Here is a 26,296-nt window from a genome sequence, read left to right as displayed (position 1 = left end):
AACTAATTTGTTTTTTTTTCTATTCTCTTCCCTATCTGTACTTCTGGGTGTAGTACTTCGGGTGTCCTATCCTCTAGGTTACTGATCCTTTTCTCTGTCTTTTCAAATCTGCTGTTGCATGACTCCATTGTATTTTTTAAATCTATTTTTCCTTTCATTCCCATATGATTTTTTTATTTTTTGCACATTTTGAATTGTTCTTTTGGCTCACCCAGTTTCTTCTTTATATCCCTTACCTCTTTTGCCATATTTTCTTCATCTCCTCATGTTGATTTAGAAAATTCATTTGAACATCATTAATTAATTATTTCAACTCCTGTGTCTCATCTGAAGTTTTTTTTTTCCCTCCGTTCATAGAGCCATATCTGCTGGTTTCTTAGTATAGCTCTGACTTATTTGCTTGATCTAGGAATCTCATCTTTATGATGAGTTTAAACTAGAGATCAGTTTCTCTCTTTTGCTTAGGATTTTCTTGTTTATTGACTTTGTGCTATCATTGACACATGGTTCAACTTATTGTAGACCTTTAGAACAGATTATATTTAACTAATCAGAATGTTTTTAGCTCTTAATAATGTGATTCTCGTTCTGAATGCCTGGTACCATTTTTGAGATCACACTATTTTTGCAATTATTTCACCCTCAAGAAAAAGCTTCCTTTTCCCTCTTCCTCTTCCAGGAAGGTTGATCTGTTCTTTTCATATTTTATTTGCCTCTATATGTTTTTAACTCCTTTCATTATCTTTAGCTACTTTTACCTGGAAGGCTAATTCTGCAGGGAGAATCTCCCCCATAGGGATCTACTCAAGTCTATTTTCCCAGCCCAAAAGACTCAGAGCACATAAAGTAGATGTATATAAGTTCCAAATTTCCCTGGAAAGGAGATCTGGAAAGACACTAATCTTTTCTAAGCTATCTCCCTGATTTTGTGCTTTCTTCTCATGCCCAGCAAATGGTGCTTTTCAGCCAACTAGTCCCTATAGTTCTAAGGAGGTACTATACCTTTAATTCTCATCCCACTCCGCCCCTGCTGTTGCATGGTTGAGACAGATGCAACCAACCATTTTTGGCCATGGCAGGTTGAAACTCTTGCTCAGATCATTCTGGGATCTGGATTCTCTAAATAATAGCCACACACTCTGCTGGGCCTTGCAACCACCCTCATTTTCTTGGGGAACAGCTGCCTTTTGGTAACCTGTTCCCTGCCACAGTAAGAAGTTATTGTGCCTCTCAATCAACCCCATTTCCTGAAGCACTCAACAACAAGGATGAACCTTAGACATATTATAGTAAGTGAAATAAGTCAGACACAAAGGAAAACATATTGTATGATCCTATTGAAATTAACTAATTATCATAGGTAAACTCATGGCCATAGAAGCTGGAATATAGATTACCAGGATATAGAATGAGGCTACAGAATGGAAAGCTGTTGCTTAAGATAGGCAGAATTTCTAACTAGATTGAATTTAAATGAGTGGGAATGGATAGAGGTAATGGTAGCAACCTGTTGTGAGTATAAGTAACGGTGCTGAATTGTTTGTGAATGTGGTTCATAGAAGTTTTGAGTCATATATTACTTTCCTTACCAGAAGGAAAGCCAGAGGTTTAAACATGGGACTGCATAACATAGTAACTTTTGGGGTGGACAATGACTATGATTAACTATCCAAATATAAGAATAGAGCAATCAGGGCGGGCCACGGTGGCTCAGCACAAGAATGCTCGCCTGCCATGCCAGAGGACCCGGGTTCAATTCCCGGTTCCTGCCCATGTAAAAAGTAAAAAATAAAATTGTGAAAAAAAAGAATAGAGCAATCATATGAAACTAACACAAAAAGTTAATATAGAATGGTATATGAAAAAAATGTGTACTGCAGACAATGGACTATAGTTAGCAGTAATATTTTAATATTCTTTCATCAACAGTAACAAATACACCACATGAATGCTAGGGATCAATGATAATGGTTGGGATGGTGATATCAGGTGTTTTGGGTTTTTCTTTTTCATGGAGTAATAAAAATGTTCCAGAATTAATAGTGGTGATGAATGCACAACTATCTGATGATACTGTGACCCATTGACTGTATACTTAGGTTGGATTGTATGGCATGTGAATAAGTCTCAAAAAATTGCATTAAAAAAGAAAAATGTCGGGTGGGCCACGGTGGCTCAGCAGGCAAGAATGCTTGCCTGCCATGCCAGAGGACCCGGGTTCAATTCCCGGTGCCTGCCCATGTAAAAAAAAGAAAAAAGAAAAATGTCCAAAAAATATAACAGTCATGAGAGTAGTCAAGCTCTCAAATTTGGATTTATAGTCTTTGGATTTGTAGCATTTTGCATAAGTTAGGTTATGTTGCTACAACAAACAGAACTAAAATGTAAATGAAGTAATGAAAAGTGTCTTTCTCGCTCAGGAAAGATATCTATGGTCTTAGACAACTGTCCAATGGAGCCTGGCACATAATGTCTTAGTTTTCTAGATGGTCTATCAAAATAAACCTCCATAATTTCCAAACTCAAGTTACAAGGAAATATATACCAGCTCTTAAATGCATTAGCCTAGAAGGGACACATTACGTTCACTAATATTTCATTGGCCTTATTAAGATGTACCGCATGCAATTTCAAGGGAGCAAGGAAATACAAATTATCTTGGTTCTCCAATAGGACAGAAGAGCAAGAAGGAGTGTCACTCCCTGGTAATTTAAGCTACAGTGGTGTAAACAGCATCAAAATCCATGTGAAAAGAATGGATTTTGTACAGCCTGCAGGTAAGAATGTGGACTAAGGGTCAGGGGTGTGGTTTTTGAATCCAGATTTTTCACTTGCTCCCTCCATAAGTTTCTTTTTTTTTTTTTAGCTTTCACGGTCTCAGTTTTCTCCTGCCCAAACTGGGCACTGTGATTCTTCTTATTGGGAAGATTATATAATAAACAAAGAGCTCTTAGCACAACCCAGGCATGACAGATTTGATAAGCATTAAATGATAAATTTTACTACATGTACTTTAATCATACTTTATCCAGTAAAAAAAACACTGTTGGTGATCCATATATATAAACAACACAAATCCACACGCAAACACATAGAAATAAATTAAGGTAAACAGTGTCAATAGTTTGAGAACGTTGCGCCAACACTTCAGGTGACAAAGCTTCTGATCCAAATTTAGAACTTGCCAAGGTGGAAGGACGATGACCCCGGATATAACTATTGGACACAGCAGACATGGCATCTAAGAAATGACTGGGATATATTTGTTTACAATTATGTAATCACTAGGGGAAACCAAGTTCATAGATGGTTTGAGAGATCTAAGGATATAAACTTCAGAATCAAATTGTTCTCACCACGGAGACCCACAGAACTCCTTACTCCTGGGGCCAGTGCATCCATCACAGGTCAGAGGCTGCTCTGCGGATGAGTCTTCCCAAGGCCCTCTTCACGTCCTTGTTCCTCAGGCTGTAGATGAAGGGGTTCAGCATGGGGGTGACCACCGTATACATTACTGAGGCTACTGAGACTTTCTCGGGGGCCTGGGTCACTGCGGAAGTGAAATAGACTCCAACACCTGTCCCATAAAATAGAGAAACCACTGAGAGATGAGACCCACAGGTAGAAAATGCTTTCTGCTTCCCCCCAGATGATGACATCTTCCTTATGGATGAAACAATTCGAGAGTAAGAGAAAAGGATCCCCGAGAGGGGAAAAACACCCAGCATACCTGTCATAAAATATATCAAAGTGCTATTAAGGAAAGTATCAGAGCAGGCTAGCTTGAGAACCAGTGTCAGTTCACAGAAGAAATGTGGGATCACAAGGTCTCTACAAAAGATCAGCTCTATCATCAGAGAAATGTGCAGGAGAGAGGTCATAACACCAATGAACCAGATGATAAAAACCAGCAGGCCACAGAGGTGGGGGCTCATGATGACCATGTAATTCAGGGGGTGACAGATGGCCACAAACCGGTCAAAGGCCATCACCGTGAGAAGGAGAGTGTCCAGGATCGGAAAAAACATAGAAAAATAGACCTGGGTGAGGCAGTCCATGTAGGAGATGACTTTGCGCTCTGTCTGGATGTTAATGAGCATCTGGGGGACAATAGTGGTACTGAAACAGAGGTCAACCAAGGACAGGTTGGACAGAAAGAAATACATGGGGGTATGGAGGTTGGAGTCAGAGATGATGGCCATGACGATGAGCAGGTTCCCCAGAAGGGTGACCAGGTACATCATCAGAAACAGTACAAAGATGAGCGGCTGCAATTCTGAATCAACAGAGAGCCCAAGGAGAATAAACTCTAAAACTCTTGTTTGGTTTCCTGCTTCCATGTAGCTGATATATCTATGAAGAAAGAGACAAGAAAAACAAAAATTAACAGCAAAGGGGCATCCTCAATGTAACTGAAATGTCAACCATGTTTTCCACTCATTCTTTATGGGGTCAGTCATTTTGTCTAAGAGTCGGACCTCCTTTCACTCAAAAATTTGGTGAAATTCTAGAATATGTAGTCTTTAATCTCAGTTGTCTGTCTTAGCCATCCATTTTATAACAACCCTGTCTGATGATCTGGAAGCAACAAGAACGAGGAAAAGCAACGTCCTCTCCTACTTATAGGATCAAATGACAAGGACACATTATCCCATTTGTGGAAGTTCTGCCCAAAATGCACGATCTCAGTCTAAAGATTAAGGAACATCAGACAAACTCAAATTGAGGGACATTGTGCACTATGTCTAAACTACATTCTTCAAAAGGGTCAATACCATAAATGACTAAGAAAGTCTAGGAAATGTTTCAGATTAGAAAGGCTAAAGAGATTTGTTGACCAAATATAATGCATCAACTGAGATGCTCTTCTCCCAAAAATGAAATTATTGGGATAATTGTGAAAATCAGAATGAATTTTGTGGGTTTGATAGTAGTATCAGTGCTATTTTAGTTCTTTTGATAATTATTCTATGGTTATATAATACAATAGCCTTTTTTAGGAAGTACTGAAGATTTCAAGGTAAAGGTGGATCAGTTCTGCAATGCAGAATAGTTTTAAACAGTTCAAAGAAATTATGCAAACATACACACACACACACATGAGAGAGAGACAGCACGCAAAAGAAGTTAGAGAGAGAGAGCACGCAAAAGAAGTGAGAGGAAGAGGAGAAGGACGAACAGGAGGAGGAGGAGGGGAAAAGGAGGGAGAACAGTGGATAAAGAAAGAAAACTAAATATAAAATGTCAGCATTGGAGAATCCCAGTGAAGGGAACACACAGAAATTATCTGTACTGTTCTTTTAACTTTTCTGTAAATCCAAGATTATGTCAAAATAAAAAGTGAAAACGCAGCACTTTCACATAATGCAAACAGTAATGGATAGAAAAAGGGGAGAAAAACCATTCAGGAGTTACAGAAAAGAGTCCAACCTCAAAGAAAACTGCATCTGAGGTCACCACCACTCATAGATTTGGAGGCTGTGCAGAAGAATTAACAGGACGGAGACTGCTATCCTTACAAAGTCCCGCTTGCAAGGTTGGTTCCTGGCAGGAATCTGGAAACTTGGATTGTAGGAGGGTCCCCACCATTCCTTGATTAAGAGTGGCTCACTGTGCCTAAACTGAGCAAACTATGTGGTTTATGCTTCCCTTATGGGGTCTATGATTTTGTATATGTGCTAAGCAGAGGTGCCTATGTCACCAGCCTAGGCACCGAGTCTCTCATGAGATTCCAGGGCAGACATTTGATATGCACTGTCACAGCTCATTGCTGAAGAAATGAGTGTCCCATGTGACTCTACTGGGAGAGAACTCCTTTTGAAGGTTGTTCTTTGTTTCTTCTGGATTTTGTCCCATGCCCTTTTCTTCTTTGCTGATTTTGCTTTGCATACTTTCCTGTAATAAATCAGGACCCTGAATACAAATAAAGGCTGATCCTGTGAGACCTCATAGCAAGTCACTGAATCTGGGTCATCTGTGGGACATCTGACACAGAGCCCAAATTCACACTCACCTAGCAATCTCAGACAGGGGAATTTAGTCTAAAGTGATCCTGGGTGGATTGTGCACCAAGCCCCAGGTAGAAGCAAATGCTAATGTGTCTTGGTAAGTTCTTTTGACTTAGAATTTTTGCCTCAATGTTTATAAGAAAGATCGGAGTGAGTTTTTTTTCTTTTAATACAAAGTTTGGTATTCAGATAATGCCAGCCTTATAAAATATGGTGGGAGTTTTTCTATCACCTGCATTACATTGTATATAGTTAATGTTATTTTTCCTTAAATATTTGGAAAAATTCATAGAGGAGGCACTGGACCTGACATGCTCTTTATGATAGGTTTTTAATTAGCAATTCAGCTTTTGAGATAGGCATAGTTTATACAGAGTTTGTATTCACTCATAGGTCAGTTCTGTTAAATTTTGTTTTTCTGGGAATTTGTTCATTTCATGTAAATTTCTGAAATTACTAATTTAAAGATGTCCATATATAGTGCTATTTAAAATGCTTTTTTCATGATCATTTCACCAGGAATTTATCCATATTTATAAATCTTTCAAAGTTACCATCTTTGTCTTCAATGATATACCCCATTGCATTTTGTTTTCTATTCCATTAATGTCTTCTTTAAAGATGATAAAATTTTTTTTGCATTCTTTAGGTCTAATATCCTATATACTTTTTCTCACTTCTTGAAATGGATGTATAGCTCATTGATTTACAATATTTCTTATTTTCTAATAAATACATTTAAGGATGATATATTTCCTCCTTACATTTTATTTACTAAATAGATTTCATTTTTAAAATAATTTATTTACTATAAAATATACATTTGAAGTATGAAAACAAATATTTTCATTCTACGTGGCAGAAAACAATGTTAATATATCTGCTTGCACAGAGTCTTAATTATAAACAGTAAATACACCAATTAAAAAAAAGAGCAACACAGAAAACAATGTGGGGAAGCATCCTAGGATCTCATGTTAGGCAATAGTTTCTTAGACTTTATACCTAAAACACAAGTGATGAAAGAAATAGGAGTACTCATTCATTGCTGGTGGAGATAAAACATGGTGCATCTGCTGCAGAAAAACAGTTTGGCAGTTCCTAAAAAAGTTAAATATAGAATTACCGTGTGACCCAGGAATCCTACTACTAGATATATACCCAGAATAACTGAAAGCAGGGACTCAAAAACATATTTGCACCATAATGTTCTTAGCAGCATTATTCACAATTACCAAAAGATGGAAGCAACCCAAGTGTCCACCGACCAATGAGTAGATAAACAAAATGTGTGTATATATCCATGATGGAATGTTATTCAGTTGAATAAAGGACATGATGCTGAGTGAAATAAGCCAGTCACAAAGGGGCAAATATTGTGTGATCCCAGTGATAAGAACTGATTATAATAAGTGCGTTCACAGAGTTAGAATCCAGAATATAGGTTATCAGGGATAGACTGGGAGTTTTCTATGTAGAGTGATTATAACATTTGCAGATAGTGGGGATGGTAGCACATAATTGTGAGTGTAATTAACACTGCTGAATTATGTATATGAATGGGGTTTAAAGGGGGAGTTTTGGGTCATGTATGCTACTAGAATGAAAATTATAAGATAAAACATGGGCTTATATTACACAGTGAACTATATAATACAATGTGGATGGTGGAATGGGGTTAACAGTAAAAGTCTAAGAATGCTCTTTCATGAATTATAACAAATGTATGATGACACTAATACAGGATGTTAATGATAATATGAGGGAAAATACACCTAATGTAATCCATTAAAAAAGAAAGAGCAACATATGCTTAAAAGAAGAGATAGAAAAGGTCAGATAATATTGATAAATTGTTCACACCCTTACTCATAACTATAGAAATAGAAACTAAGTTGACACAACTATGTCATTTTCAACTATTACGAGGAGAAATTATATCGTAAAATAGTAACTCCTAGTTTTGTCAAGGGAGCATTGAAATAACGACCTCACATCCTGTTAAAGAAAACGGGAGCTTTAAAAGATACAAATGTAAATTAATTAAACACACACACAAAAAGAGAATTGAGCCATAAAGGCAAAAAACATATTTCTGGAATTAATGCCAATGAAACACACACACACACACACACCACAAATACATTCAAAGAAAATGAGAAAAGAACCCTCATGACACATAAAGGAAATGTTATAAATTAGTAAAGATGCATGAATGTCAAGATGTAAAAGTAATGGGAAACGGACATTTTTTCAAGGAAACTGTATTTCTAGCTCAAGAGGAAGCGAATACACCAATAACAAGCGCAGAAATTTTGTGGACAAAGGATTATCACCAACCTCAGCAATTTCGCTCAGCTTAAACCCCTTTTATTTTGGCATGGGCAAGCTCCAGAAATCGAACCCGGGTCTCCGGCATGGCAGGAGAAAATTCTGCCTGCTCAGCCACCATTGCACCGCCCCCTTTCTAGAGACTTTCTCTCTACTCTCAGGATAAAGACCGCTGCTCTCCCCCAAGGACCTGCCCCTGCTGATATCAGCCATCCTCCTTGCCTCATCAAACCCCATGCCAGCCTTTCATTCTCCAAGCTCTAACACTTTTGCCTTCTTAAGTAACCTAAGAAATATTGATTCTCCTCCCCCCAGCTATGCCTGTGCACCTACGCCTTTCAGCTGGTGTCTTCCAGACCTTTGTTTTCTTATAATAATTTTATCTTCAGCTCTCAGAGCAAGTATCACTTCTTCAGAGAAGCCTTCCCCAGCTCTCCAGCTCTTTCTGCTACCAAGTATGGTCCCCCTTGTTTGTGTTGTCACAGAACCCTTTACTTTTCTTCACTGCATGAATCATAGTTATGTTTGCATTTACTTATGGAATTATTTGATTAATGTCTGACCCCTTCACCACTGAATGATAAGCCATGCAAGTTCAAAGATTATATTTAAGATGCTTCTTTTTAACTAATCCTGGTTTCCTCAGTGCTTTGTATTCAAAGAGCATGGAAAGTTAAATGAAAGTTGAGACTAAAAATGATCTTACATAAGACAAAATGAGAATCTACATGGTAATCTCACATTGATTTTGGAAGCAAAACCTGAAAAAAGAGTAAAAGCAGAAAGAAAAGTATGCCTGCTGTTGTCATATTTAACATTATTTCTGATCATTCAAAAGAAATGTCAAGGGGTGCACGGGTAGTTCAGTGGTAAGAAGTCTCACCTGCCATGTGGGAAACCCAAGTTTGATTCCCAGCACATGTACTCCAAGAAATGCACACACACATTCAGCAAACGGTGCTCTGATAATGGGATATGCACATGGAAAAGAATGAAATGTGACACTCCACCACCACTGCAAAGCATACCAAAGAAAGAAAGAAAAAGATGCCAAAAGAGAAGAGAAATAAATGAGATAGAATATTAGAAAATCAAAATCAAAATGGTGACTATCAACTGCTGATATGAATACCTGCTAAAGAAATTAAACTTCAAGAAATTAGATCTAGCCAGTGCCAACAACGTTCTCAGATATCTGCAAACGACCATTAGGGAAGTTTAGAGAGATAATGTCCATTTGCAATTGCAGTGACAATATAAATAACAGCTGGCATAGAGTGACCATTGTCATACGTGCTTGTTAAATAAAAGAATTACATATGCCCTCTAGTGGAAACTAACTCATGGTGGAGGGGGATGGAGAGACAGGTGCTTTGCCGGAGAGAGGTTCTTGAACTTTGCTACACATCAGCACCACCCGAAGGGCTTGTTAAAACAGACTGCTGGCCCCCATGCCCAGAGTTTCCACCAACAGGTTTGGGTGAAGCCATCTAAGAATTCCCAGGTGATTCCTGTGCTGCAGCTCTGGGGACCCACTTTAAGGATTTCTATACTAGAGAGAAAAGGAAGCCTTTAGCATCTTTAGGAAAGAAAGCACTTGAGGATTGCCAATTTCTACCAACCCTGAGAATAACACTAGTTTCCAGAATGAGAGACCATGCGAGCTGGAGGTGAGAGAATATGCTGTGATGGAATCTAAAAAAACAAATAGTCAGAAAAATAAAATCCAGAGATTTAAAAAAATTGTTAAGGGACATTACCATGTTATCTCTTTCTCTGCTGCTTCCCCAACCATTCTTTTACATTCTCTTTTTCACACAGCACTCGGTAGGGTGTTGTGACTTGCTCAGATATTATCACTGGGAGAAATGTTTGTCCAACCTCCTTTTCCTTTGGCTGTTGGGTGCTGAAGACTGACTATGCCACCAGGATGACAAGGAGATAGAGCCTGTTATAAAGTCATCCCCAGCTTAGGTCTCTGAGAGGTGCAAGTACATTCTCCTCCTGGTCAAATGTCAGTGAACTACAGGTGCTAAGGACGTATATGTGGTTTCATGAGTCTTGGGAAATTTTTCATCACTCCTCATTAAATAAATTGCTCTTCTGGTGTCTTACTCTCCAAGTGATTCAGCTCCCTTGGGGTGAAGAGCAAATGACATACAGGAAACACGTTTGCTAATGTCTTTGGAGCCAGGTGGAACTTTTTGCCACCACTGGGCCTCTTCCTTCCTGGAGGAGTCTTTATCACTGTTGATTTGGTTTTGAGGTGAAGAGGCTTCCCTTAAGGAAAGTGTTTTTGTGACAAAGACTCATCTCCCTGTAGCCACGGTATTGTCTTCTAGAAGTAACACAGAAGAAAATGAATCTGTTGTGATTCTTTGGCAACTTGGTGCTAAACCATGTTTCTTGAAGATGATTGTATAATGATATAACTTTCACAATGTACTGTGTGATTGTGGAAACCTTGTGTCTGACGCCCCTTTTATCTACCTTATCATCAGACGAGTAAAACATATGGAATAAAAATAAATAAATAATAGGGGGAACAAATGTTAAAATAAATTTAGTAGATTGAAATGCTAGTGATCAATGAAAGGGAGGGGTAAGGGGTATGGTATGTATGAATTTTTTTCTGCTGTCTTTTTCTTTCTTTTTCTGAATTGATGCGAATGTTCTAAGAAATGATCATGGTGATGAATAGGCAACTATGTGATGATATTGTGAATTACTGATTATATATGTGGAACAAAATGATCATATGTTAAGAATGTTTGTTTGTTATTTTTTTAAAATTTTAAAAATTAATTTAAAAAAGCAAAAAAAATAAGGACTAAACAATGTCCCTTAGATTTAGCAACATGGAAGACATTAGACAGAGCACTTTGGGTATAGTGTGGGGGAGGAGTCAATTTGTAGTGTGTTTGGGAGCAACTTGGCAGTGAGAAAATTCAGCTTATGATTATAGAACACTGGCAGAAAAGTTTGATTGTGAAGAAGAGAAAGGATATGATACCATAAATTTTTTTTGAATGCTGTATGGTGGTGTCACATTTCATTCTTTTTTCCATGTGAGCATCCCCTTATCGCAGCACCATTTGTTGAATTTTTATTTGGTTGGTTTTGGGTTTGTTTGCTTGCCTGTTTGTTTGTTTGGGAAGTGCATGGACCAGGAATCGAACCTACGTAAGAATTTTTTTTTTAAGATGTGATAAAATATTTAAATAGCAAAGGAAATTCTCCAGTTGGTTGTAAGAAATTGAATAATTATAGAATTGTAGAAATCAAGGCTCTAAAAGATGTGCCATCTTTGTGTTCATTGAATAAATTAGAAGGAGAGCAGTGGAATCAAAGTCAGATGTATTATTAACAGAGTTAGTAAGTAAAAGCAATTTCCTATAATCAAGTATAAACTGTTAAAGGAACATTTTTCTACCATATATATATCCCATGACAAACATTTGCGATCTCCATGGTATAATTTGGCAGTCATTGAATCTATAAATACAAGACTTTAAATGTCACATAGCAATTTTCCATCCTCTTAGTAAATAGTCTTAGAGAGCAAAAATTCCATTGTTACAAGATTCAAATAGATCTACACTGTAAGGGTGACATTTTTAGGCTATGAATTTACCAGACTTCTTTTTAAATTAGTAAATCATTTTATGACAAAAGGTATCCAAAGTATTAATTTACAGTCTTTTATATTGTAAGTATCAGCTAAATAAAAGTGCTTGCATTTTCTCAAATTTTGTGTCAATTGGTCTTTGATATTGTTCAAAAGTTCTTTATTCTACGGATAAATGTCCAATGGATTAATTGGAGCTCTTTTATGTTTTAAAACATACCTTTTAATCCTTTCCTCATAATTCCAATGAAATTTCCATAACTGAAATGATTTATCATCTCACTGCTAAAAGTTCTATATCAGTGCAATAATCAAAGACACTTTATATAGGAAACTGTGGTTTGTAACCCAGAAAATCATGTTCTTAAAGCTAACCCATTCCTGTGGGTGAAATCTATTGTCAGTAGGATCTTTTGATTAGGTTACTTCAGTTAAGACATGGCACAATGTGGGTTTTAATTCTCTTACTGGAGACCTTTATAAATAAGATGAATACAGATAGAGAGAGAAAGCCACAGAAGAGGCTGAAAGCAAGAAAACCCAGAAGAGAAATGAGAGACCAGCAGATGCTGCCTTGTGCCTTGTCATGTGAGAGAGGAGTCCAGCATCGTTGGCACCTGGCCTTCAAGAAGAAAGCATTAGCTTGATAATGCCTTGATTTGGACACTTTCAGGGCCTCAAAACTGAAAGCTTGTAATCTAATAAATTTCCATTGTTAAAAGACAACCCATTTCTGGTATCTAAGCTAGCCAACTAAAACACTGACTGAAGTTACAAGCTCATATACTGTTAAAAATGGTTTAAATTTTTTTGTTTGACATTTAATTCTGATTTCAGGTAACTAAATTTACCAATTCTGTTTTGATTATTGAGAGAAAAATGTTCAAATTCACTATGCATTTGCTGAAAAATATCTCATTTTCTTCACTTTGTTGTCTTTGAAAAATTGCACAATAAATAGCTTTTTGTTTTAATGTCATGGTAAATTGGAATTGACACACAAATGACATATTTTCTTCCAGTTTCTTTTCTTCTTTAGTATTCCAGGTGTATTATTAGTTTCTGTATCTCCACTCAATTCTGCATCTGTAATATGCTGTGCTGGTTTGAAACTGCTATGTACCCCAGAAAAGCCATGCTCCTTTAACCTTAATCCAATCTTGTGCATGCAGATTTCTCATGGGTGGGATCTTTTGGTTAGGTTGTTTCCATGGAGATGTGACCCTGCCTATCAATTACTTTCCTGGAGTCCTTAAAACAGCCAGTACAGAGAGCAGACACAGATGTTTTGGAATGCAGACAGAAATACCCCAGGTGCTAAGCAAGTACTCAAAGAAGTAGTCAGAACCTAGAAGGAGGTGACAAAGATGGCAGAGAGATGAAACCAAAGGACACAGACATTTGGAGACATTTGGAGGTGCTAAGCAAAGAAACCCAGAGTCTGCCCCCGAGAAATTAAGTGAGGAACCACAGGTGCTTAGAGTGAAAGCCACTGGAAACAGGAGCTGAGAGAGTGGTCTGAAACCAGAAGCCAGGAGAGAGGTCCAGCAGACAGAGCCATGTGACTTGTGACTGAGAAATCTGGATGCAATAAGCTTTCCTTGAGTGAAGTTATACTCTTGTTGATGCCTTAATTTGGACATTTTCATGGCGTTTGAACTGTAAATGTGTAATCCAATAAATCCCCTTTATAAAAGCAGACCTATTTCTGGTATATTGCATTCCAACAGCTTTAGCGAACCGAAGCAAATGCCTTTGGCTGATATTTACATACTTATCAAAAACTTGTTTTTAAATGAAAAATAACTATTTCATAATTAAAATCAATATTGCAATTTAATTACTGGTACAATTTACATAGGTATCACTGTAACATGCTTTGAAGTCACAGAAGGGCATTATAACATAAATGCATAGAAAAAATCATTTGATCAGAATGAATCTGTTGTACCCATTACATCATGTTCAACAAGCCCAGTACAATAAACACATAAAGCAATGGTGAAAGTGAAATGCAATCCTAAGAAAGTAATAAAGTTGTATTTAACAAAAATATTTTGTCCTGTGTGCTAGTTTGAAAGGACGTATGTCCCCTAGAAAAGCCATGTTTTAATCAAAATCCCATTTCATAAAGGCAGAATAATCCCTATTCAAAATACTGTATGTTTGAAACTGTAATCAGATCATCACCCTGGAGATGTGATTTAATCAAGAGTGGTTGTTAAACTGGATTAGGTGACAATATGTCTCCACCCATTTCGGTGGGTCTTGATAAGTTTCTGGAGTCCTATAAAAGAGGAAACATTTTGGAGAATGAAGGAGATTCAAAGAGAGCAGAGAATGCTGCAGCACCATTAAGCAGAGATTCCATCAGCCAGCGTTTTGGAGATGAAGAAGGAAGACGCCTCCTGGGGAGCTTCATGAAACAGGGAGCCAGGAGAAAAAGCTAGTAGATGACTCCATGTTTGCCATATGCTCTTCCAGATAAGAGAGGAACCCTGGCTGTGTTCACCATGTGCCTTCTCGGATGAGAGAGAAATCCTGAACTTCATCAGCCTTCTTGAACCAAGGTATCTTTACCTGGATGCCTTTGATTGGACATTTCTATAGACTTGTTTTAATTGGGACATTTTCTCAGCCTTAGAACTGTAAACTAGCAACTCATTAAATTTCCCTTTTTAAAAAGCCATTCCATTTCTGGTATATTGCACTCTGACAGCTGGCAAACTAGAACACCCTGCTTAAGTTTTTAAATTTAAATTTTAATTAATTAAAAGTAAATAAATTTTAAAATTCTGTTCCTCATGTGCACTGGTCACATTTCAATTGCTCACTAGTCAGTGACCAGTGGCTCCAGTATTGGGCAGCACAATTCTGAACAAAGATATTTTTGAAGCACAAATGTTCACTTCCACAGCTGCTAATACTCTCCAGTTTCTTTCTTTAAAAAAAAAAAGAAATGAAACTGTGGCCTATGGTTTCAACTTTAATTTTAAACAAGCGTGAACCAAATTTATTTGGTATATATATATATATATATAATATGGCAAGAAGGAGTTGGATATGAAATATATAAGGAGGGACTGTAGACATTGAAATTGATGAAGAATGTACCCAATATACCCAAATTATTTGGTTGCATTGTGATAGTCATTGTTAGGGGAAGAGACCAGTCTAAGGTGAGCGTTTCATCAAGCCTGACTTACTATGGATGGGGTGATGTGGAGGGCCATGGGATACTTCCCCAAAGACTGACATGTAATTACATCAAAACCTGAAGGAAGAGGGTTAGTTTGCACCTATATTATCCTGATTCCATCAATCCCTTCTCCATAAGAAGGAACTTCTCCATGAGGAGCACATGAACACCTATTTCATTATGTACTAAATATCATGACTTCAGTGTGTAGAAGGCACATGGACTCAAAATATCCCAATCCAAGTCCTAACAATGATTTTCCTTCTCATCATATTCCTTTTGCTGTTCCCCCACCTCAATGAAAGGGAGCTCCATCGAATGAACCTGTGGCATTATTGGCATCTCCTGGGAGCTTTTTTGATAGACATGAAGAATCCAAGCCCCACTGCAGACCTGCTGAACTATAATCTGCATTTTAAGAAGATCTCGGGATGGTTCATATGCACAGGCGAGTTTGAAAAGCACTAATCTAGTCCACTGGTTCTCACACTTGACTGAGCATTGGAATCACCTGCGGAGTTTGAAAAAAATTACTGATGAGTAGGCTCTACCCCCCAAGTATCAGATATCATAGGTATTGGGTGTGTCTTGGACATCAGGATTTTTAACTTAAGATGATTTTATTTTCCAGCAAAGTTGCCATTGTCATGGATAGTCTTGGACCATCATCAATATGTAAAATAGCTTTTCACATTTGGTCTCTATTCCCTCACCTGCTATATTTTATCCATAAAACTTACCCATCTTGAAATTATATTATTTAATTGCTCATTATTTTCTAACCCTTTGCAATATAAGCCCCATGAGGTCACAGATTCTGGTCTTGTCTGTGTCTAGAGCTGTAACTGGCATTTCACGGGTGCTCAAATCTTCTAGCCAGGCTTCTATTTTCTGGACTCCATGTTATACGGAAATTGAAAAGAACTGACATCTAAAAGACAATATTCCTCAGAATATAAGAACTGGTATTAAGCAGAGAAACTCTAAAACAGTCACTGAGGAGAGGAGAGAGGGAACTTATCTAAGAGACAGAATAACAATGCTTAGTATCAACAAAAGCCAACTGAATTTTAAAACTGCAATTTTTTAACTTTTGAAATAATTATTTATTGCATATTTTCCTCCAGAGTTTATGTCTAGGTTCACCTTGTATTTCAAAAAGAAGAGTAACCAGCATTCAAAATACGTCTGGCTATCTATGACCATGTTAGTTATACAAAGACATTTTTACACAAACATTTATCAAACACGTATTATGAACCAGAAACTGAATAAGATGCTATAAAAAATAAAGATGACCTGGGCAAAATTTCCACCCTTGCTGAAGGGGAAGACAGTGAGGAAAGGAAAGAAAATTGGAGAGAGGAGATCATTTGCCACCACTGTAATTTCTCTTCATGTGGCTGCAAAATTTTGCTGCTTTAAACTGCATATTTTTAATGGCACCAAGCCACACTTGGTTGTAGAATGTTTCACTATGATTCTTTTCACCCTTCTGGAGTCCACACACCCACCCACAATCTCAACTGTACTAGGCTATTATCTAATTAATTAAATTCAATAAATTGGTTGCCTTTTATTCTAGCTGAAGTTCGGGGGGGAGGTATGCAGAACTGTAATCAAAAGTAATATATGTTCATTGCGGAAAATTAAGAAAATGCAGAAAAACCAACCCAACAAAAGAAAATAGACACCCATAATCCTGCCTCTCAGAGATAGAAGGAACACAGATGTTTTGGCGAATTATTTCCTAGTAATAGTTCATCTCCAAATTGATATTGCTATATATGAATTTCTGTCTTCTTTTTTCCACCTAACATTATAACATGGCATTTCTTCATGTTAGTGTTCTCTAGAAACATCATTTTAATGGTTGTAAATTCTTTGCTTATATAAAGAAACCCTATTTTTCATCCTATTTGCATAGGTTCAAAATTTCTGCTACCATAAACATTATACTTAGCAGTAGTAAACGCTAAACATTATACTCCAACAGCGACCATCAAAACATTATACCGCAAAAGTAATGCTGTAAGCAGTACACCCCAGCAGCAAAACTTCATAAACATGATACTCTAACAGCAATATTCCAAATGGTAAACTGCATCAGTAACTGTACTCTACAGTGTACCTTGAAGTACTATAAGCCGTAGTGTTCACATTTTTGTACCCAAATCTTTTTTGGCCAATCTGATTACCTACTTTCCTTGATTTAAAAGAGGTGAGTCCCACAAATACTGTATGGTCTCATTGATATGAACTAACATTAATGAATGAACTTGGAGGATTTCAATTAAGAACAGAAGCCATCAGGAGATAGAAATAGGATAGATATTGGGTAATTGGAGCTGAAGGGATACAGATTGTGCAACAGGACTGATTGTAAAAATTCAGAAATGGATAGTACAATACTACCTAATTGTAGTACAATAATGTTAGTACACTGAATGAAACTGAATGTGAGAATGATAGAGGGAGGAGGGCTGAGGGCACATATGAAACCAGAAGGAAAGATAGATGATAAAGACTGAGATGGTATAACCTAGGAATGCCTAGAGTGTACAATGATAATGACTAAATGAACAAAGTAAAAAATGTTTTTGCATGAGGAAGAACAAAGGAATGTCAATATTATAGTGTGTTGAAAATAGATGGGCATTCATATTTTAAAACTTTAACTTATGTGTGAGACTAAAGCAAAAAGTATTTATTTGGTACATAATTTATATTTTGACCAGTGCATTTCCTAATATAACGTATATGGATAGGTTAATTGAACACCATAAGTACATGGAACCTTGAATAAGGCATGAGATTTTATAGGTTTGTCCAATGTGATGCCCCAATAAATCCCAGATTGATTTGAACAGTGAATAAAGAAATGTTTGCAAAGTCCCCTTGGGGGAATGGTGAGAAAGGGAGAAAAATCAATTTCCCCATTTGGAGAATTCCTGATATTCTCGCAAGCAGTGGGGACAACCAAATCAATAGGCCGAGCCCTCAATCTTGGGGTTTGTTCATGTGAAATTTATCTACACAAAGGATAAGCTAAGCCTACTTAAAATTAGGCCAAAGAGTCACCCCCAGAGAACCTCTTTTGTTCAGATGTGGCCTCTCTCTCTCTCAGCCAACACAGAAAGCAAACTCACTGCCCTCCCCCTCTCTATATGGGACATGACTCCCAGGGGTGTGGACCTTCCTGGCAATGTGGGACAGAAATCCTAGAATGAGCTGGGACTCAGTATCAAGGGATTGAGAAAACCTTCTCGACCGAAAGGGGGAAGCGAGAAATGAGACAAAGCAAAGTTTCAGTGGCTGAGAGAGTTCAAACAGAGTCAAGAGGTTATCCTGGAGGTTTTTCTTATGCATTATATAGATATCACCTTTTTAGTTTAACATGTATTAGAGAGCCTAGAGGGAAGTGCCTGAAACTGTAGAGCTGTGTTCCAGTAGCCATGTTTCTTGAAGATGATTGTATTATGATACAGCTTTTGCAATATAACTGTGTGATTGTGAAAACCTTGTATCTGATGTTCCTTTTATCTATGGTATGGACAGATGAGTAAAACAGATGGATTAAAAATAAATAATAGGGGGAACAAATGTTAAAATAAATTGAGTAGATTGAAATGCTAGTGATCAATGAAAGGGAGAGGTAAGGGGTATAGAAAAAGAATAGGGGGAACAAAGGTTAAAATATGTTGGGTAGATGGAAATACCAGTAGACAAAGAGAGGGAGGGGTAAGGGGTATGGTATGTATGAGTTTTTTCTTTTTCCCTTTTAGTTCTTTTTCTGGAGTGATGCAAATGTTCTAAGCAATTATCATGATGATGAATATTCAACTGTGTGAAGATATTGTGAGCCATTGATTGTGCACCAAGTATGGAATGTTCATATGTTAAGAATGTTCATGCTTGAATGTTGTTTTGCTTTGTCAACTAAAAAATAAAAGTAAAAAACCAAAAACAAACAAACAAAAAAAGAGGTGAGTCCCAGTATAGATATACATCTGGAAGGTTCTTATGCTAGCCTGACCTCCAGAATAAACTGAGCCAAATTGAATTCTTTCATAAGGACTCAATAAACTGTGGTCCCAATTTCCCCATTATCTCCAACATTTGATAATTCTCAATATATTTAGCTATTTCTTAATAAAAATTGCAAATAATACTCCTACATACACACACAAACCTAAAGAAATGTAAGAACAACACAAACGTGCAAGGCACAATTAGAAGGTATGGTAGGGGTTCTTATTTGGTGTTTGGACTGGGGAAGCCTTCTCCAATAAAGAAATCACATTTATGGACCATAGATCATGATGATGATGGTAGAGTGATAACTTGGTATGGTAACAAAGCAGTCACTATTGTTAAAATTTAAGCAACTAGAGACCTAGGATCAAAAGTTCCATGTTTCCAAAGGATAAACACCAGAGAACTTTGTTGCTAAAATAATATGGATTTATTGAGCAAAAGTAGTATGCAGGTGGAGCTCAAATCCAAGTTCTGCTCAGAAGGCTTGGTTTTGGAAGCAGCTTGTATGGCTGTTTAAAGGAAGCAGGCAGTGAGTGAGTGTATGGGTTAATCAGAGTGGAGTGTCCTTGGACAGGTAACAGTCAATTAATTAGCAAGCCATGTCCAAAAAAAAAAAAAAAAAAAAAAAAAGCCAAGGCCAGGCTATCTGGCAACTGTTAGAAGACTCTTTATTGCTTGCTACAGTTTCCCTTCTTCACAGGGGGAGACCTCCATTACCACCACAATTGATATGTCAATTTAGCTCAACTAAGCCTTTTCCTCTTCTTCATAGTTACCTGGGTAAAGTGGAAACTCAAACAATCAAGGCAGGTAGTGCAACTGTTGTCCATTCATTTTCACATTCCCTCCTTTTGCTTGAGGGAGTCCCAAGACAACTTGAAGACCAAGGGGGATTATCTCGTTTGGCTTTGGTAAACTAGGGACAGGTGAAACAAAGAACAGTTTAGTGGCTTACAGTCACTGGGACACGAAGTGGGTGAGCCCTCAAAGGGTTACTGAGCTAAAGAGGAGCAGGAGTACAAGAATAATTAGTGGGTAGATTAGGGAAAGTATTACTATTTCACAAATCACTCCATCCCACTGGTCTTACAATCTTTCTGTCACTTCTTACACATAAGTTCCTGAGTAAGGGAATGGGAGGTATATGTTTGCAGCTTATGACACGGGGAAATAAGACCACAATTACAATATAAACAGCAACAATGTAGACAAATAATCAATGCTTTCAGTGTGCTCAAAAGAAGAGTACAATTCTAATGCAAGGTTAGGTGAGTGATCCAAGAGTCAAAAGAGAGTATAAACTAACTTTCTGATATGGTTTACAGAATTGTAGTGTGCTAAGGTATCATTGACACTGGTGAACATATGTTCACCAGGTATATAAGATAATATTTAGTATCTTTAAGAACATGAGCAGTGAAATCATCTAAACTTGTTACTTGTGTTAGGGCATCTAAAGCTTCGGTACCAAGGAGAAAAATATTAAGGAGCAATCTCACTATGCTTGAGGGCATTTTAAACAATTTTGTGAGGCAGTAAGATTCTGGGGTGCACAGGGCAAAACTTTATGAAGGCTTTCTGGCAAAAATATATATATATCTTAAAATGTGCTTGCCTGTCCAATTGTAAAGGAGGTATGGCCAAAAGGGTGTTTTATACAACTCACTAACAACTGGGGGAGGCAATTATGCTCCAGTTCTTTTAGAGTTATTTTGTTTCCTTGTTCATTTGTTTTGCCATGCAGCAATGGATTGGTTACATTCTAATGTGGACAGCTATCCCATGTGTTGATGCACAGCTAAATCAGAAGCATTATGAATTTAGTTTTGGTGCTTAGGATGCAATATTCTGCAACGATTCAAGTTAAACTGTCTTAAACAGATGTCACAGATGGGCAGGCTGTGTTTCAGTTTAAAAACAGAAATAACCTGCTGAACTTAGAAAGAAAGGTTATGAAGAGTATTAGAGTTAGGTAGTTGTTACTTTGGGGGACATGGATGATTGACAGTTATTAGTTAATTATTTCAGTGAACTAAAGACAGCGGAAGAATATTTCATGGGAAGCCAGAGCTACTTGAAGCTGGTACAGATCTGCATATCCAATAGTCAGTCTTGTGGAATGCTGCTGTGGCTGCAGGTCAATTAAGGAAGATATTAGATGAAATTAGATGAAGCAGGAGAAGAAGCTTAAAGGCATAAACATAAATGTCTAGTGAGTATGCAAATGGGAAGGTCTTTTGTGAGTAAACTGACTGCAGAACTTCTTCCAATAGGGTCTACAATATTTGTTGCTAATGGGCAGGTGTCAGACATAGTACCACACACGCTGCCTTCCTATAGAAACAGGCTTTAGGGCCAATTGTGTCTTTTTAGCTTCTAACCACATAGCTCTGGCTATTATTTCCCTAGTGGATATTTTTCTTGTGCATTCTTCATAGTGTAGCATTTTACTTCTTGAGAACAGGTATATGAGCTTCAGGGTTCCACTGTCTTTCCCCACAGTACCTTACAGCACTGTGAAACAAGGCCAGTCTGGAGGTGGTGTCCAGTGAAGAGGTAAAGCAGCTGAGCCTTTCCCAGCATGCAGAGCTGCAGGTATCTGTGGGAGTAAGGTATTTCCATCTATTTGGAGGCATGACCAGAGATGTGGCTGATACTTTTAAAATTTGGGGAGCCATGGAAATCAGCTGTGTCAACAACTCAAATGGGGAGCATCAGGGGCAATAGCTGAATCCTGGTTTAAAAATGGAAGCACTTTAGTAAAAGCAGAGGTCTAATTTTTTCTTCATATGTCTAGTAGGGTTATGTTAGTTAGCAAGCAGAACATAATTCATATACTTGCTTGGATTTTCATTTAAAGCTTTGCTTTTCATTTAAAGTTCCTTTTTCTTGAATATGAAGCTCTGAACTATAGCTGACTGCAAACACATTTAGAGAAGCATCGGAATAAAACAATGTAACTGACAAGGACACCTGGATGTTCCTGTGACAGATTACATCTTTAAAGTAATTAAAATCATGACTAACAATATTATACTGTTCCATAATATCACGCAGACTAGTACCAGGACATAATGTGGTCAGTGAGAACATTGTTACGTCTTTAAGAATTTTACATAATCTTTAAATATTTATATGAACAATATTCATCAATACAAACTTAACTCTAAGAAAATTAGAAAATCCTTTTTAAGTCTGACAGTTTTTATGTAATTCCTAACATATTAAATGAACATGACTATTACTAGCACTTCTCTTTTTACATGGTGAAAGGATAAATCCCCTGTGACTTGAAAAACTGAAAGACAAATTGAAATAAAAGACATTCCTTAGCATTTGACCTTGAGTGGAATATTATGTTAACCAGGAAACGGGGAAACAATATTTGCTTTCTTATTTATCTAAAGTTAAGGAAAAGACTCAGTTCTTCTAAAAGTGAGAAGACTTTATTTTTTTAAACAACCAAGGATGTGATAAAATCAATGTAAAGCGCAAACAGTTATTCGGATAAAACAGACTTTTTGCCTTTTACATTGATTATTTCATTAAAAGTGTGTATAACATTTTATCAAACAGACCAATAATTCAAGAAAATTTTGTTACTTTAATAGAGAGAAAACTAAATGTTAGTTGTGCATCAATATATTATTTGATACTGACTTAAAAATTTTTATAAACTCCCTGAATCTTACTCAACTTTGACCACAAGAAATAAATTTCCTTTTTGTGAACTTTCTGAAACTTTCTATTCTACTCAGGTCTTGTTCTATATCTTATTCTTTTTTTATTCTGTTACAACCAGTCATTAAGGACAAACTTACTCTTTTTCTTTTAATGAAAATGTATTTTGTATACCTTACATACTTAAGTTATTAAAATGATTTTGGAAACTGTCTCCAAACAAATATTTTACAACATGCAAGTACTATTAAAATCAAACTTTACAGAATAATGACTCACTTGGTTAAATGCAAACATAGTCTTTCTTCCTTTAAATTCTTAGTAGCTGCAATACTAGCTCATTTGATCAGTAAATTTATATACATTCAGGGAAAATATACTCAATTAAATACAGTTGGATGCTTGCATTGTACTTAGCTCACAGGGGATGGTTTTCAGAAATATTATGTTTTTCAGTTTACCATTTTATCTGCATTTCAGTGAGAAATATTATGAAACATTTATAAGGACATATTTCTGAAACAGCCTTCTGAGGGCAAGTTTGGAGGAGCAGCACTGTTTAGCCCTGTTTAGGGCACTGTCCCTAAAGTGGAGGTGGAGTCCACACATCTCCTTCTCCCTCCAAGTTTTCCTTCAGTTTGTGACTCCTCTGTCTTTCTTGAGGCAGTCTGCTGTAGCTGACTGTACCACACGTAATCACTGGCTGAGCCATGATTCATTCCAGGCTCACAAAAGCAACCAGCGTTTTCTGTTTTTTCTTTTTAATGGGGTTGTTTGATTCAAAAGTTACCAAACTTTAATGGGACCAACTTTATTAACCTGGCCATCCAGATTTAAGTAGAATGAACATGGAAACAGAACAGAGAACATTGATGATGTTATCTTTGGCTTGAAGTTTTTTGCTAATATTCCTTGTTCTTTTAAAATCATATAGTGAAAGTATACAAATGAAATTATAAAACATGTTTTGCCCAAGTAGATTTGTCCAAATATTTAAAATACTTTAGTCAATGCATTTTTGAAAGAGTAATATACACTCTTTAGCAAGAATGAATGGCACATATAGATGTTTCACTGACCCATAAAAAACAACAATTCAATTTTATGTGAAGTTTGAAATTAGTGAAGATATTTTGTTTCTATAGTTTCTACCTTTAGGGGCATTTTAACTCTATGAACATGACCACTACTATAGGGCACTGAACAAGGGTGAAGCTGGGAACAAGCCTCACAATTTTGTATAACAGTTATTAAATCAGATTACTTGAGAGGGATTCCTAAAGCTTTTGCCATTTTCTATCTCATGGTTGCTTCTCTATGCCCACTATTTTTTATAGTCATACGGTAGACATCTTAGCAAATGTTGGACATATTAGGTGGATAAGGGGAAAAATATTTACTTCTTGATTAGAGGAGAAGGTTTCCCCAACAGAGTATTTTCCTCACAACTACAGTTTCATTTACTCGCTAAACAGAGTAGTTAAAGGAACTTTGCACTGGTCTGACAATTTGAACTTTTGCTAATTATTTAAATATATTGGTTATTTCTTAATGTCCCCTCAGGAATTCCAGATTTTTGGATACCAATTCCTTTTAGCTAAGATAGCTTTAATCTTTGGCTGGGTCTTTTTTTTTTTTTCTTAATTTAAAAAAATGACAGGCTAGCTACTCTTTATCATCTCTCTTGTCTAGCTATTCTCACAGGCCTGTCACTAAATTGGAGGTGGAAGTCCACACATCTCTTTCTCACTATAACTACTCATTCATTTTGCAATTTCTCTCTTTCTGGAGACACTCTGCTGTAGCTGACTATACCACACATAGTAACGGCCAGCTGACTGCAGCAGCAGTGCATCTGTCATCTTTACTAAATTTCACAATCTTTTGTTTTTGTTACATGCACTCTGTTCCCTCAGGCATTCATGCAGAGGCTCACAGCAATCAAGCAATTGGGTGACCCCCCTTCATATTGAAGAATCAGGCCCTCCCAGGGTTACCCCCATGGATTCCCCACCCTAGCTCATGCTTTGGGTCCAGGGAACAAAGGAACAATTAGGACAGTGACTTCTGTCCCGTCTTCAGTTTCAGTTACTTTATATTTGATTTTGAAGGGAAATATTAGGGCTCATAAGATGGGTTAGTTTTAAAGGACATGACAGGGATTGCACAGAAGATTGGATTTACGGAGGGGAGGAGAAAGGGTTTTTGGCAACACAGGAAAGAGAGAGCAGAAGTATCTGTCACAGAAGGAGAGAGAAAGCTGAAGCGGCTAGTGGAAGCATTGTTACTTTCAGTTTGATGAATTAGATCATGGGTTCTTATTTTTAATTTCTTCATTGTTTCCTTAACTGATTCTAACCAAGCCTTACTTTCTCTTTCAGTAGTCTCTAGGAGCCATTCATTAAAAGCTTCGCATTTAGCAAATCTAATTTTAAATTTGGAGCTGAAGTTTCTCCTCGAGATAATTAAGTCTAGCCAGGTTTTTGGATACCAATTCTTTTTACCTAAGTTAGCTCTAACCTTTGGCTGGGTCTTTTTATTATTATTATTATTTCCTGATTTAAAAAAAAAACAGGCTAGCACCTATATATCATTGTCTCTCTTATCTTGCTATTCTCACAAGCCTGTCACTAAAGTAGAGGTGGAAGTCCATACATCTCTTTCTCACTGTAACTCTTCCATCAGTTTGTGAGTCCTCTGTCTTTCTCAAGACAATCTGCTCAAAACAGCCCCATTATGGCTGTATAAATTTATATTCAAGAAAGGTTAGTTTAGCTCACTTATTAGAATAGTTCCAACTGTTGACATTAGAATTCTTATATATATAATAAGTGGCCAATTGGAATGGAAGTTTCCACAATGGGACCTCAGCTGATCACTTATTACCCATTTCTCCATGAGTATAAAGCAAAACAGAGTCAATGAAACAGAGAGCTCTTACCTGGAGATTTAGCAATTAATCTGCAAAGGCTTACCAGGGTATTTGCTCAATAAAACAGATTTTGATCTCAACCAAAAGAGACAGGCATTCAAAGTTCCAAGTTGGAACTTCTGACTCACCCCACTGATGGTCCTGGAGAGGACAGCACTCAACTGGCTCCTGTAGGTACTGTGCCCCTCTCTGAGACAGTGGCAGGCAGATGACAGAGTTCTCAATCAGATCTCACTTCTGACACCAGAAATGTTCAACTTTAGGCAGCTGAAGACTTAGAAACAGAAGTTCCTGCTTTCCAGAAAACCTTGCTAAAATAATAATATGGATTTATTGAGCAAAAGAAATGTTCAACTTTAGGCAGCTGAAGACTTAGAAACAGAAGTTCCTGCTTTCCAGAAAACCTTGCTAAAATAATAATATGGATTTATTGAGCAAAAGTAGCCTGCATGTGGAGCAGCACCAAATGGGAGTTCTGC

General features: G+C 37.1%; 2 protein-coding genes across 5 annotated transcripts in view; both read right to left on the bottom strand.

Annotated features, from left to right (window-relative positions):
* Nucleotides 1–26,055, bottom strand: part of LOC143650546 (olfactory receptor 7G2-like) — a 99,599-nt gene extending 73,544 nt beyond the window's left edge. For both annotated transcript variants that reach the window (XM_077121444.1, XM_077121445.1), the window contains exon 1: nt 25,946–26,055. The gene's annotated coding sequence lies outside the window, so the exon portion shown is untranslated. The remainder of the gene's footprint in view (nt 1–25,945) is intronic.
* Nucleotides 1,859–26,058, bottom strand: LOC143650547 (olfactory receptor 7D2). Of its 3 annotated transcripts, XM_077121446.1 has the most exons (4): nt 25,946–26,058; nt 21,710–21,803; nt 19,981–20,120; nt 1,859–4,353 (listed from the first exon to the last, which is right to left on the bottom strand). In XM_077121446.1, the coding sequence occupies exon 4, from the start codon at nt 4,338–4,340 to the stop codon at nt 3,402–3,404; it is 939 nt and encodes a 312-aa protein (XP_076977561.1). In that variant the 5' UTR covers nt 4,341–4,353; nt 19,981–20,120; nt 21,710–21,803; nt 25,946–26,058; the 3' UTR covers nt 1,859–3,401. The 3 variants fall into 3 exon arrangements, with proteins under 3 accessions (XP_076977561.1, XP_076977563.1, XP_076977562.1); XM_077121448.1 differs by lacking the exon at nt 21,710–21,803 and having other exon boundaries at nt 25,946–26,057; XM_077121447.1 differs by lacking the exons at nt 19,981–20,120; nt 21,710–21,803 and having other exon boundaries at nt 25,946–26,057.
* Nucleotides 26,059–26,296: the final 238 nt, after the last annotated feature.

Source organism: Tamandua tetradactyla, chromosome 11 (genome assembly GCF_023851605.1).
Source record: "Tamandua tetradactyla isolate mTamTet1 chromosome 11, mTamTet1.pri, whole genome shotgun sequence".
NCBI classification, from domain to species: Eukaryota; Metazoa; Chordata; class Mammalia; order Pilosa; family Myrmecophagidae; genus Tamandua; species Tamandua tetradactyla.
The sequence above is the reverse complement of the archived record's forward strand: the minus strand, read 5'-3'. Positions and strand labels throughout refer to the sequence as shown.

Excerpts from the sequence above, each read along its gene's own strand:
- LOC143650547 (XM_077121446.1), bottom strand. The coding sequence starts at position 4,340 with ATGGAAGCAGGAAACCAAACAAGAGTTTTAGAGTTTATTCTCCTTGGG.